At 46.3% G+C, this 14,695-nt stretch overlaps 1 protein-coding gene across 1 annotated transcript in view; it reads right to left on the reverse strand.

Annotated features, from left to right (window-relative positions):
• nudC (nuclear distribution C, dynein complex regulator) overlaps positions 1-14,695 on the reverse strand; it is a 53,114-nt gene that overhangs the window by 25,771 nt on the left and 12,648 nt on the right. The window contains exons 6-7 of the mRNA XM_037425502.2: positions 10,980-11,048; positions 7,052-7,177 (exon numbers count right to left, since the gene is read on the reverse strand). Coding sequence (XP_037281399.2) covers positions 7,052-7,177; positions 10,980-11,048 — 195 coding nt within the window. The remainder of the gene's footprint in view (positions 1-7,051; positions 7,178-10,979; positions 11,049-14,695) is intronic.

Below are 14,695 nucleotides of genomic sequence, written 5' to 3' on the forward strand. Positions count from 1 at the left end.
GCTGACTACTCAGGTTTGACGTCCGGGGCGATCATGGAGCTTAAGGTTGCATCAAGGCACGTGGCATTCTGCGAGTGATGTGCGTGATCAGAACATATGTCCGCTGGAAAACAGGTGACGTGGTCGTCAATTAAGGGTCTTAGCGTGGCGACCGAAATTCCTTCGAGTAGCACTTGTTTTATGAAACCGAAACTGATAACAGGTAAATATGTTCAGTCAGAGGCCATGGTTACGACGGAGAGTGGGACATTTACGTCACGTGCCAGGAGAACATCAGGAATCGGCTTCACGATATAATCACAGTCGAGCATGAGAAAGGGTGTTGCCAATTCAACAAATGTGAGAGCTTTAGGTGGTATCCGGAGGAAGTCAGTGGTGCACAGGCTGTTCGGGAGTTCAGGGTGAGAATCCAGGAGAAGAGAAGTTCTAGGCAGAGAGCACCGGCGCCACAATCGATCAGGGCAGAATGCGCTGATAGGAAGTCCATGCCAAAGATTAGGTCGTGAGAGCAATTTTCAAGCACGGTAAATAAAACGAGGACATGGCTGCCGGCAATGCTAACACGAGCGGTACACATTCCAGTGATGGCCAGTTTCACCATCAGCGACACGGAGAGCTTTAGTCGCTGCAGGCGTGAGGACTTTTTTGAGTAGGCGACACAGATGAGCACTCATTATGGACACTTGAGCTCCGGTATCAACTAACGTCATAAAAAAAATACCGTCCACATACACCTCAATCAAGTTCGTATTAGTGGGGAGCGTCAACTGAGGATTTGAATCGGTCGCAATTGATGCAGCACTACTTCCCGGAGCTGCATGGTCTAGTTTTCCGTCTGAGAAAATCCATAGTTGATCGGCGACGGAAAGCAGCGTGGTTGGGGCGATGGGGATCAGCGGCGTTAAGGTGATGGCGAACGTGCGGTGGAGCGGCTGTTAGGGACATTGGAAGAAGGGTACACATGACTGGGGGAATACCGACGAGAGTCCTTGTATGGGCGAGAAGAGCAAAATAGGCTCCAGTTTGAGGGCGTCCAGGTGCTGTGGCAGTAGCGGGAGATGTGGCCAACTCGGCAGCAGCGGAAGCAGATCGGTTTGTCGTCTGCAGTTCTCCATTCCGTCGGATTGTGGGATCGCGGAAAAAAATGTGAGTCATGGCGTGGTGCATTAATCGTCATTGTTCTGGATGTGGGTCGGGACACAGAGCAAACCACAGGAAAACCGAGCTTTGCAATTTCCTGCCTCACGACGGCTTGAATAGCGGAGACCGCCGGAGGCGTTTGTGCGGCACCATGGTCGAGTGAAAGTGGAGGAAATGGTGCCGGACTTGATGCCTCAAGCTCCCGTGGAACTATAAGTGTCACGCTGTCCTGCATGGGTGGTGCGGCACCGAGATCGATGCAGGTTGATGTAACAGCCGTGTTTGGTAGCCGCGTAAATTGAGGCAGAGCACGGCGCTTTTGGACATTTCAAGCGGCGGCATTCCTTAATAAATATATATACGGTCGTGAGTTTGGTGTACACGATCAAGCTGAAGGCGTCGTCCACGATGCCCTTGAGTATGTGGCCCACCTTGTCACTCTCTGTCATTCGTTCGTTTACTTTCCGGCACAACGCGTGCACGTCCTGTATGTACGAGACATAAGACTCAGTCGAGGATTGCACATGAGTGGCGAGTTCTTTTGGCACTTCCATTTGGCGACCCGACGGGTTGCCAAAGATGTCGCGTAGTCGCTCCTTGAAGGTATCCCAGCTGGTGAGCTCGGTCTCATGTGCGTCGAACCAGACCCGTGGGGTGCCGTCCAAGTAAAATATTACGTTGGCGAGCATGATGGCAGGGTCCCATCGGTGTGTCTGGCTAACCAGCTCGTACACATGGAGCCAGTAGTCAACGTCAAGCCCAGGTTGTGCGGAGAATGTACCGGGATCACGGGGTAGGGCATCGTCAGGTATGTAGTGGCTGGAGCTACAGATGGAGACGCTGAAGGGTTGTCACTGGTAGCCATGACCGGAGACTAAACGGTGCGGCCACTTCGAAGCTTCATGGTGAAGAAAGGAAACATTCCACTTCCACCAAATATGTTACGGAAAAGAAGAGATGCCGTATCAACGAGGCTGGGGAATAGATGTATTTAAAACCAGCGGTAATGGCGTGACCGGTCCACCAGCGATCGAGCGGAGACAATCCGTCGTCTTCCTCGTCAGGCACACACTTGCATCGCCCCCTAAAATAGCTACATGCATGCATGTAGCAATACAAAGATAACGAAAATTACTTAACTGAAAAACCGATTATTTGGGCGTTTTTTCGTCGCCAAGCACCGTATATACTCGTGTAAGGGCCGCACTTTTTTTTCGAAAATTTTGCTAGGTGCGGCCCTTACACGAATCAGGCCGATTTAGTACAGGCAGTACAGGCCAAAGGTCTGTACTGTTTATGCAACAGTAGCAGAGTGCAAGAGTCACAAATGACATGCCAGAAATGTTTTTATTCGGATTCCATTTCGCTGTCCTCGTTCTCGGAGGAGCTCGCCTCGGCGTCTTCCCAGAGACGGTCATCTTCGGTGCCGTTCATGGAGTTCGAAATTCCCGTTACCTTGAAGCTTTTAGCAACTACTTCTACTGACATGGCACGCCACGCATTCAAAATCCATTCACACACCTGTTGGAGCGACGCCCGCTTCAGCCGTCCTGTAGGGGTCTTCTCGTGGACGCCTCCAGCCATCCATTCAGAGTAACATCGGCGAAATTCCACTTTGAATGGTCTGTTGACGCATACGTCGAGCGGCTGCAGCACACTCGTCAGGCCACCGGGAATGACGGCCAAGTCCGTACGAGTTGCGGCAACTCGGTTCTTGACGCGGTCGGTCAAGTGGCCCCTAAAGCTGTCCAAAACAAGGAGGGCTTTCCGTTGTAACAGCCCTCCAGGTCTGTTTGCCCAGACGGTCTTAATCCAGTCAACGACCAGTTCCTCGGACATCCAGCCCTTCTCTTGCGCACGTACGACGATTCCCTGAGGGAACTTCTCTTTTGGGAGAGTCTTCCTTTTAAATACGACGTACGGCGGAAGCCTCCTGCCGTCTGCCGTGATGCACAACATCACAGTGCACCTTTGGCGTTCTGCACCAGTCGTGCGCACAGACACACTTTTCGCACCTTTTAAATCCACTGTGGTGCTTTCCGGTGCATCGAACCACACAGGTGTCTGGTCCGCATTCCCAATTTGGGACAGGTCGTATTCATGCTCCCTCCTGAGAGCATTCACGAAGCGATGAAACTTAATGACGTGGTCTTCGTACTCGCGCGGCAGTTTTTGGCAAATCGTCGTTCGGCGCCGAATAGAAAGCTGGTTACGGTTCATAAACCGCGTAGCCCAGCCCCGACTTGCCTTGAATTGTGCCGGGGGTATTTCCATGTGGCGAGCGATGCTGAGGGCTTTGACGCGTATCATGTCAGTCGATACGGCGTAGCCGTCCCTTCGTGTGTCGACGACGTAGTTGACGAGCTCGCTTTCGAGTTGCGGGTACTTGCACTTTTTCCCGCGAAACGCCTTTCGGCTCCTGTTAGTAGCGGCGAGGGCATCTTTCTGATTCATCCAGTAACGCACGCGCTTCTCATCGACGTCGTACTTTCGTCCAGCTTCCCGCTTCCCGTGCTCCTCGGCATAGTCAATCACTTGCAGCTTAAATGCTGCAGTGAATGATCTCAGATGCCGGCCCATCGTCCGTCACGTGCGCTGGCTTCTGCAGGGTTCACTACAACCAACAAAGTGACACCGACGACACCGATCTGAAGTCGCGCTGCCAACGTATCGACACGATGCTAGGAACGATGCCAACAAAGAGGCCGCACAAGGCAAATATGGCGGCGCGCTGTCAACAGCGTGGTCGGCGCGTCGGCGGAAGTAGAATAAAAGCGGAAAAGCGTGCAGCGCCATCTGGCTGTAAATGAACTAACTACACTTTTCTGGCGGGACATTTTGAACTTTTGTTTTTTTTTTTTCGAAATATCCGCTTTCAAAGTTGGGGTGCGGCCCTTACACGAGGGCGGCCCTTACACGAGTATATACGGCATTTGGGCGTTTTTTCGTCGTGTCCCCCCTTAATGTGTGTAATAAATGTATATGCAATGCCTATGTTATTCGACAGACCATTTTTTTTTAGCTACAGTTGGGTACCAAACCATGTAAATAAGGCATTATTATCTAGCCGCAAAAAATTGTTTTTGATACCTAGTAAAACAACCCCTTTCCCCGTGGTAGTGTTAGAGTTAACTAGACAACTAGACGATGTGACACAGACCGTGCGAATGAAAATCCTGCATCATACGACAAAACTTTGACTACAACGATTACGAAGCGCAGCTCCAGGGATGTCAAGCTCTTGCCATGGGGTGACCAGCAGTCATGCTTCATTGTCATGCTGGCATGCAGAACAAAGGGCAGAAAGCTCCCCCCCCGTTCTATGTTTAAAGGCAAGACAATGCTGTTGTTGTTTTTATGAAGAAAATAAAGGTGCATAGATCAATCCATAATGCTGGAACGAATTCGTATGGTCTGGAACTGTTGACTTAGTTCAATGCTGTATCTATACAGTATGCTGATATTGGACGCATTTCGCAGTAGCTTGTCTGAAGCTGCAAGACGCACACTCTGCTGGTAAAGTGAACCACATAATTATACTAGATTGCACGAAGTCTACCTTTAAGACGTTAAACTACGTGGAAACCAAGCCTTTCAAGGACTTTATATGGGTGGAGTACCAAGAATGGATGTTTCGCAACCACCTGAACATCTTGATGGGACACTCGCAGAGGCCTCCACCTGCAGCTGGGTCACAAGCAGTGGCTCCTATAGACAACCTGTCTACAACTAGGTGCTCTCTTTATGACAAGTTTGGAGCGGTGGGGAGATGCTGGCCAGCGATACCTTGAGGATCAAATCAGTTTGATCAACAAGGCATGCAGGGCAGAAAGTGCCTGTGGCGTCCGGCGGGCAGCCAGTACTGCTAGTTGGCACTTGTGAACCAAGCTGGGCTCGCAACACAAACGCCTTCCTAATAACACCATAAAAAAAGCTGCGTAAAGATCGGACCTACACATTGTCAGAGGTGCATTTCAGGAATAGCAAATGTGAGAAAAAAAGCTTTCACCCAAACAAAGCCAGAGAGGAACAGAAACTGAATACATTTGTTTAAGCACTCATTCATTGTTGCTTGATTCACTTCTTCCGAAACTCCCAAGCCATAGATATCCTCCCACAGTACATGTATCCACAGTACCATCAAGGGTGATTGCCAAAACCATTAGCTGCCGATGGTTTAGGCAACAGAGAACACCTTTCTTATAAGGGCAGCAGAATACCGCTCTCGCAGACCTGACAGAGGAGGCTGTAGTGGAGTGTGCCATGCGTTTCCAATGACTACTGTTGCCTGCAGAGCTAGCTTACCCAACGCAGAAGCCTGATTATGATGATAGAGCACCACGCAATACCGAAACCAAAACTGTGAATCCCGGCGAAATATTCTTGGAATTCAAATACAGCACGAGGCAGAAATTTCGCATCATAAAATCTATAAAAAACCTCAGACTATGCATGGGTTTTTTATGGTGAACGCTTTTCCTTCCTTCCTTCCGTGGTCATTGTTCCCTGCCAGATGCCATGGAGCAAACTTTCTTGAAGAATTGGCGCATCAACAACTTGCTCGATGGCACTGAAGTCCAGTGACAAACATCTTTGAAGGTGGGCCGAGAGTGCCGTTGCGAATACAAAACACATTTCAGCAACTTATGGCCATTTCTTTTCTTTTTCACCCATGCTTTGGGGGTCGACCACTATTCCCACTCGACCTATCAAACGATATATAATCACACCCAGTGTAAGTGCACAATACGATGCAGGAAAGTGTTTGCATGCATCCTCTCCATCCACCGTGCTCTATTATTTGCGACGTTCTACACGGCATAACCATGATGATGCATGCCTAGGGGGTCGACTACGGATTGGTTTTCAAGTCTCAGGTTATTCGAAGTGCACCTAAATCTAAATACACCAGTATTTATTGCCCTTTGCCACCATCGGAGTTCAGCCAAGCCACTACTATAGCGGGTACCATGCTTCAAACATGAGCAGACTTCAGATTCAACCCCTCTCTCTCTCTCTCTCTCTCTCTCTCTCTCTCTCTCTCTCTATATATATATATATATATATATATATATATATATATATATATATATATATATATATATATATATATATATAAAAGACGCTGCTCCTTTTTCGGCAGCCGTTCTCTCCAGCACGGCATGCAATCTAAATGGCCTTGCAACACTTTTTCCTAGTGACGATTAAATGGCTGTTTAAAGGAGGCTATTGCTTAGTGAATCGAATGTCACATCAATCTTTATAAACAGCCAATTACAAGCAGAGCTAGAGATTTGTCGCACGCTGGGATTGCCTTCTCTCATCCAAATGAGAAAGTAAAACTAAGCAGGAAGGGTTGGCATGTGGCAAAGAAGCTATGTCACAAAGCGTGATGCCCTTGAGCACTTTTTTTTTCTTCAAAAGCACTGCTTACTCTCAGCATGATGGCGAGCACGAGGGCACATGGCAGCCTTGGTAATTGAGCACCTCACGATGTTCAAATCAGCCAATGACAGTTTACTTTGGTACGTGGTGCGGTCACAAGGGTAAATGGCATCATTTGTAGAAAGAAGAGAAACAGCCAACGACAGTGAACTTTGGCATGTGACGTGGTCACAAGGGTGTATGGCAGCATTTGTAGAAAGAAAATGGCCATATTTCTACGACTGAAAATTAATTGTAAATTCCAGACCGCTTGCCGTGCTATGTCTGGCTCTCGTGCTCTAAGGGTTCTTGAATATTGATCAGCAGCATTAAATGACCATGCTGAATAAGTGCTGCAGGGCCCCTTTTATGTGTTCGGAAAAACCGCATGTACCTCAATGACTTGAGCACTGGTAAACTGTGGCTACAAGCAGCGGGCAACAGGCTTGATGCAAATTATTATTCCTCCAACCATCACGGCACTCACTTTTTCCATTGTGACTAGGATGGTCTTGGAATCCTCGAGGATCCAGCAAGACTCTTCCAGCTTGATCTCGTTGAACAGGTCACCATCGATGATCAGTGGAAAGCCCTTGAGACCAACTTTCAGGTGCTGTGCAGGGGACGGGGAAAAACAGTTAGGACTTTTTCAACTGTAACCATTACAAAAAATTGTGGCCAAAAAAGTAAACGGTCACGGTGTAGCATACCTTGAAGCATTATAAGATAACCGTTAGGATTTTACATCCCAAACTAATATATGATTACGAGGAATGCCGTAATGAGCTCCAAAAAATTTTCACCACTCGGTGTTTTTTTTAAATTTATTTTTAGCATGCCCCTACACTGAAGTGCATAGTCCTCTAGCATGTTATCTTCACCGAAAAAATGGGGTCGCTGCAGCAGAGATTTGATAACACAACACATATTGAAGTAGCTGGCTACTCAAATCTTATAGTATATACAAGAAAGTATATAGTCCACCAACGTTTGCAAAATTTTGTTTTTATCTAGTACATAAGCATATTAATGTTAATGGAATATCAGAGCGAAAATATACATGGCAACAGTGGCGCTTGTGACACCATCTGTGACTGCTTTCTTCAACTTTAGCACTTTGAAATTTGTGTGCTAAAACAAACACTCCGACCCAAAAAAAATTAAATAAAAAGGAAGAAAATACAGTTGCCGACCGTTTATTTGGATGCTGAAAATTCGGATATGTCTGTTTATCACCCATCTTCTGTGTGAGTGTCCTCGCTTAAGTGCGTCAAGAAAAGATCTGAAGTACTAGATAGACATGAAAATTGCCCATTGTCGGAGGAACGGGTCGGTTTTATAACTCTGGCTGACACCATCTTCGGCACCCAAGGCACCAAGAAGGTTGCTGCACTTTTTTAGGACAACCGGTCTCAGTGATAGACTATAAACAGTGTCGTTTTACCATATTATTCTTTCCTTTGTTTGCTTTTCATCTTTTTGCAAACTCTCTTTTCTGTCATGTTTTACTCTCTTCGTCCCTTTTCCCCGCACAGAGTGGCCAACTAAACTAAGAACTGGCTAACCTCCTTGTTCTTCTGTTTTTTTTTTTTTTTTCCTCTTCTTCCTCCACGACTGAAAATTCAGATGGCTGTGAGCCGTTCAATTTTTCAGACTCCAGCTGGCTGATTGAGTGAGGCGTCGAACATCACGGCCAGCTGTCCGCAATGTTTACAATGTTGTCACTAGGTTGCGAGCACTGAAAAGTTGCAGGGTTGCACTGGTCATGGCTGGAGTTCGATTCAATGTAAACCTCAATGAAGAAACTACGTCTGTCGATCTTGAAGGCTATGTGTTTTGGCTAACGTAATGGCTGTTTCTTGGCTTAAGCAAGTCTAGCATCCATTGTACAGCTACTACGACCAAAAAGATAAGCCATGCTCAGAGTCGGCTCACTGCGACATTCGAAATAGCTGCAAGCACAAAATGGGCAAAAAAAGAAAGGACAGAAACACGTGCACTGCAGCATAAACTAGCCTGCCAATTTTCCCTTTAGGCATTTTAGAATCTTCTTGTCTGTTGTTTCTGCAGCTAGGCCTGATCTGCTTATCGCTCTTTTGTGTTGCTTGAAGTGCGAAGTCTCACCTGCCTGAGCCACTGAAATAGCTCTGACTACACCAGTTCCATTCACACTGTCAGTACCAACGAAGTAGTGGAGCAGCTACAACACACAGACGACGGCGAAAAAAGCCACATTTATTCCTCAGATTGCAGGCAGCCGACCCCATTCCAATGTTGTTTAGAAGTTTTCGCGGTGGTGGGCAACGACGAGATCATCCGTCAGGGACTTGACCAGCACAGGCGCCCCCCACACCATAATTATCAAATGCAGATTTTGCACAAACTGTACAACCTACAACAGCTATAACCTACAGTGACAGCCAAACATTGGCTGAAATACTTGGTCTTGGTTCCCTGTGATCATGCAGACATGCAGTGACAAGTTTTTCTGGCCACAGGGCCAATAAAGGTGCTTTTCTCGTAGTGAATACTCATTTTCAAACTCTCGATTATTCACACTTCAGTGATTTCCACCGAGTCTGAATAAATTGTACACTAAATTGCATATAAAAGACCAGCTTATTCACAATGGCCTCTTTTTATTCCCATTTGTTTTGCATTAAACATGAAATTACTATTTGTATGACTAACACAAATGGTTTCTATACAAACATGCCATATTTTACAAGGGGAATAGACAACACGTTTTGAATTTGCAGAAAAACAGACTGGAAGATGCTATTCTCTCGTGTGTTACGTGGGTTAAAACTTGGGTGCTGAGAAACAAGCTGGTGAAATATCTATGCATTTGGTTGTGCACTTAATTTACAAAGGATATTCTAAGAACATATGAGTGGCCTGAGAGTGTTGACAACACTGGCGCCTTCTCCAGCCGTGACGTAAAAAGCCGCTTGCTTTTGCGAGCCTGTGTATTCCAGACAATGATTCTGTCTTGAGATCAGCTGTATGAACAATGGAGCTATTTGGCTTTCTTCAGCTAGGCATTGAAAATTGAGCAGTTCGCTGCAGTTTAAGTTAAAAGAAGACGGCTCCACTCTGTGGAGAAAATGATTTCACTGGTGGCTTGGCAAAATGATGGTCGTCGTCGATGGGTGAAGTTTACAGTTAGCGACTTCTAGAGTTCATTTTGCAATAAAGTTCTTTCACCATCCATTCTTCATATATGCAGAAGCACAATGGACCCTTTACGTATATTTTTCACTGAAAACTAGAATTTGGTGAATAACTGTGTCATGGCCCCTTCTAGCCAGCAGAGAGACTGAAGGTCCCCCACAAAGTAAACCGCCACCATGATGCACTTACGTGCAAACAGCTTTTCAGCCTGAACAGCTTCTGCAACACATGTGACGTTGCACACCTCAAATACAATAAATAAGAAAGACCACAGCTGACGATTAATAGGTGAGAATTATTGCAGAGATGATGGTTGGAAACTATATAATGCAGCACACATAATGCAAGCATCCCAGTGACAACAAGTGTGATGTAGACCTTAGCCCTCTGTTCCCCACTGGAATACTAGTGACGCTTACACGAGTTGCACATCCACGGTGTTTTGTGCACTTTGAGGATTACCTCAGATTAAGCAATGTGTCGCTACATACAGGCTAACCTGTTGTGTTAAACTAGAAACGTTCGATGCCTGAAACATGCACGACATGCGTGCAAATGTGTAGCTCCCCAGACCCAGTTTAGTTTGCCTTTACCATTCGCTTGGCCTAAAAATTCAGCAGGCTAAATAAGCAAGAGATTTTTACTACTTTCAGTGTTGAAAATGCACTGGCAATGTCGCGAAACAGTCTTGCAATCTACCTGTAGCAACACCGTCGCTTTTACACTGCGACACGGGCAAAGTCTGAAAGATCAAACAGGACACTGAACACTCCTATTGCAATATCATGCACAGATAGCAGGTTCGAAGGTGTTAATGCAGGCACTTTTTACAATGTTTGAAAAAGTGACCAGTAACATTTTGATTCAGAAACCTTAGTTTTAATTTATAACACAAAAAAGAACTTCATAAAGCAAGCATATACGAGTTGGTGCCTCTTTTCTGGAATGCCGGTCAAGTTACTTTCGTCAGCCACCTAGCTTGATACCCTGATACGACCCGAGCATAATTGGAAATGCATCCTTATGAAAGCTATATTAATACTAAAATTTGCATTCCTCCCCTCAAATCCAGGCAGCTCGAAATATGGCACTGCTGCTGCATTGAAACATAAATGGGCCTTACACTCTCTTGCAAAGAAGAAGGAGATGATTGAGGCAAAGAACTGAAAGAAATCTTCACGCTTATATTTCGGGAAATGCGGTAAATACTCTTTGCTTGAAATGTCGCTGATGCAACTAACCTTTTTCTCGAAGTCGACGACGACATCTCGTGCCCTGATCTTCAGATTCCTTGGTATGGGAACCCTGAGCTGAAAATAGTGTGTAAAAAAATTTTTTTTTTGAATAAAGAGTGGAATGGTTATACTGTGTGCCAGAAACAAAAAAATTGATGCACTCTACAACTGCTGTAAACCAACAAGGAGCACATACAAACAATGCATCTACCGGCTACTGGATACCAAACACGGTACCTGAGGTCACGTTTCCCCACTTATAATCATCACAAAACTGATCGCAATGGCTTAGCAGCTGGTGTATTGTCTCACATACGATCACAGTGGCTTAGCAGCTAGCGTATTTTCTCACATACAAACCACTTCTGCATATAACTTACAAGTAGTGGGGGCATCCCATCGTGCTGTCGCAAAGCCACTTCTTTTGTATTATCGTGAAACAGTACCATGAAAACAACTGGCATACTAAAATTTCTGTATAGCCCAGACGCTGACATTAGCTATGAACCTTTTGTGCGTATACTTTGTGTAGGTTATACGGAAGAAAACTATGGTATGTAAATGTGCTGCTAAGCATGAGAGCAAGGGCTTCAATTTATGGCTACAGCAGCCAAAATATGAAGTCAGAACACTAGATGCCTGTGTTATTACTCTTTACACATATTTCAACATATTGTCACGCGCTAGGAGCTCGAAGAAACGTACAAGGAGACGGAACTGTGAAAATCTCAGACACAAAGAAGGATGTCTCCGGTCGCTTGTCTTCATCTTCTTCATTCACCGGCACAGAACTGACTCACTGTTTACTGGCACAGAACACCAGGTGGCATTACTGCTCCTCCCAAGAGAGCATCGACCCGATGCTCAAACAAAAGTGTGCACAGCAGTGGGTCGAAGTAGGCAACATAAACATTAAACAAAGTAGTGCACGAAAGAAAATGCATCCTGGGTCCGGCCATCGGGAGTAAACGAAATTCACTGTTCACATGAAGAGTTCACTGGCACACGAAGAAAATTCGCATCACCGCGTAAAGTATGGTTTTAGGCAGACTATGTGTACAGTCTTTGGGCGTGGTAACCTGCGCTGGGATGGTGGTGAGCCTCTGTCTGGAACCATTTCGTAGTTCACGTCGCTTACACGTCTGAGTACTTTGTAAGGTCCAAAGTATTTCTTCAATAGTTTCTCACTAAGACCTCACCGCCTAATGGGTGTCCAAACCCAAACTTGGTCACCAGGTTCATAATTAACTTCTCGATTGTGGATGTTGTACCGCCGTGTATCTGCGCACTATTAAGTTCTGATGTGCACACGGGCCAGTTGACACGCTTCCTCAGCGCGCTGAATGTACTCATTGATGTCAAGGGCTAATTGGTCGAGCTTGTCGATGTCCTCATACAGAATCATGGCGTCTAGCATAGTTCTGACATCTCGACCATAAACGAGCCGGAATGGCGTGAAGTGTGTAGTTCCCTGCGTTGCAGTGTTATTCACAAATGTTATGTGCGGCAGGATGCGTCCCACGCTTTGTGCTGCACGTCCACGTACATAGAGATCATGTCGGCTAGCGTTTTGTTTAGCTTGTGTAGCTCAGCCTGACGATATCATCCAAGAGCTTCGCTGTGAAAGATGTCCCTCGATCAGTAATGACATATGATGGTACGCCATGCCGTAGCCCAATTTGATGCCATAAAAAACTGGTAACTTCAGATGCGGTCCCTCGTGGCAATGCCTTCGTCTCAGCGTAATGCGTCAAATAATCAATTGTGACAATAATCCATTTGTTCCTGGAAGAAGACAAAGGAAACGAGCCTAGGAGGTCCATTACCACTTGATCGTGGTAGATCGATCGCTTGTAGATGGTCTGCAGGCTTTAACGGTGGTGTCATACGACGCTGGCATTCACGGCATCCCTCCACGTAGCGTTTGACCCAGGCAGGCATTTTAGGCCAGTAGTATAGTTGTCGCACCCGATCCATAGTTCTCGAGTAGCCCAGATGGCCGGATCCGATCCATAGCTCTCGAGTAGCCCAGATGGCTGAATGTGGGCGTGTCGTGGCAAGCTAATAAGACATCGCGGAGGGTTTCAGGCACATCGAGAAGATGACATCTGTCACCAGCCCCAGTGTCCCTTTAGTATAAGATGCCATTTCGTAGGCAAAAATGATGACAACGTTCGCGACAATGGACGAGGAATAGGCCCGGTGCCACCTTGTAAGTGATCTATAATCATTCTTCGGTCGGCGTCATTTTGTTGATGAGACATCAGATCCGGCCCGCTGAGAGTTGCCACGAAGGTGCTGTCCTCTTCTGCGCTTGTACTGGCGGATTGAAGAGGTGCTCATGATAGCATGTCGGCATCTTCGTGCTTTTTGCTTGACTTGTACACGATGGTGACATCAAATTCCTGTAGGCGTAGACTCCATCGTGCTAATCGTCCTGAAGGGTCTTGTAGATTGGCACTCTAGCACAAAGCATGATAATCAGTCACTACTTTAAGTGGTTTTCTATAGAGATATGGCCTACACTTTGTAATTGCCCAAATGACCGCGAGACATTTTTTCTCTGTTAGGAGTAGTTAGATTCTGCGCGAGACAGTGTGTGACTTGTGTAGGCTATTACCTGTTCAATGACGTCTTGTCTTCGTACCAAAATAGTTACAAGACCAATATTGCTGGCATCAGTGCGTACTTCTGTATCAGCATCTTCATCGAAGTGGCTGAGCACGGGAGAGAAAGAGATCCGGTGCTATAGTTCCGCAAAGGCAGTCTGTTGTTCGTCAGCCCAGACAAATGGTGTGTCATCACGCGTGAGGCATAATAGTGACTCCACAATGTTAGAGTAATTTTCAATAAAGCGCCGGTAATACGCGCACAGACCCAGAAATCGTCGAAGACTTTTCTTGTCTGTTGGAGCTGGAAAAGCGGCGACGGCAGCAGTTTTGTCAGGATCAGGCCAAACACCAACAGCGCTCACGACGTGACCAAGATACTTTAATTCTTCGTAGCCGAAATTACATTTCTCAGGCTTGAGTGTGAGATCGGCCAATCTAATGGCTTCGAGCACATTCCGAAGGCGACGAAGATGCTCGTCAAATGTTTCTGAAAACACGACATCATCGAGGTAGACGAGACAGTTTTTCCACTTGAGGTCTGCCAGTACAGTGTCAACCATTTGCTGGAATGTGGCTGAAGCGGAACAGAGGCCGAAAGGGAGCACTTTAATTTCATAAAGGCCATCCGGCATTACAAAAGCGGTCTTTTCCTGGCACGTTCATCGACCTCTATTTTCCAATAACCACTCTTCAAGTCTACGAACGAAAAATACTTCGCGCGCCCCAGCTTGTCCAGAGAATCATCGACTCTGGGCAACGGGTATACGTCTTTTATTGTGACATTGTTCAACTTCCTGTAGTCGACATAAAAGCAAAGCATGCCATCTTTCTTTTTCACAAGAACGACTGGTGATGACCAAGGGCTGCTTGAAGGCTGTATCACGCCATCGTGAAGCATTTCCTTAACCTGCGTTTGAATCGCGTGCCATTCGGTTGGTGAAACACAATAAGGTTGCCGCTGTATGGGATGCGTGTCGTCGTAGTTGATAATATGGTGTTCTGTTATCGATGCTTGACGTACCTTCGAAGAACGTGCTAAGCATGTGTGGAACTCCTGCATCAGCTCACTCAAACGCTTGCTTCAGAAAGCGTTGGATTGATATCAACGCT

The sequence above is a fragment of the Rhipicephalus microplus genome, chromosome 5 (assembly GCF_043290135.1).
Source record: "Rhipicephalus microplus isolate Deutch F79 chromosome 5, USDA_Rmic, whole genome shotgun sequence".
NCBI lineage: Eukaryota > Metazoa > Arthropoda > Arachnida > Ixodida > Ixodidae > Rhipicephalus > Rhipicephalus microplus.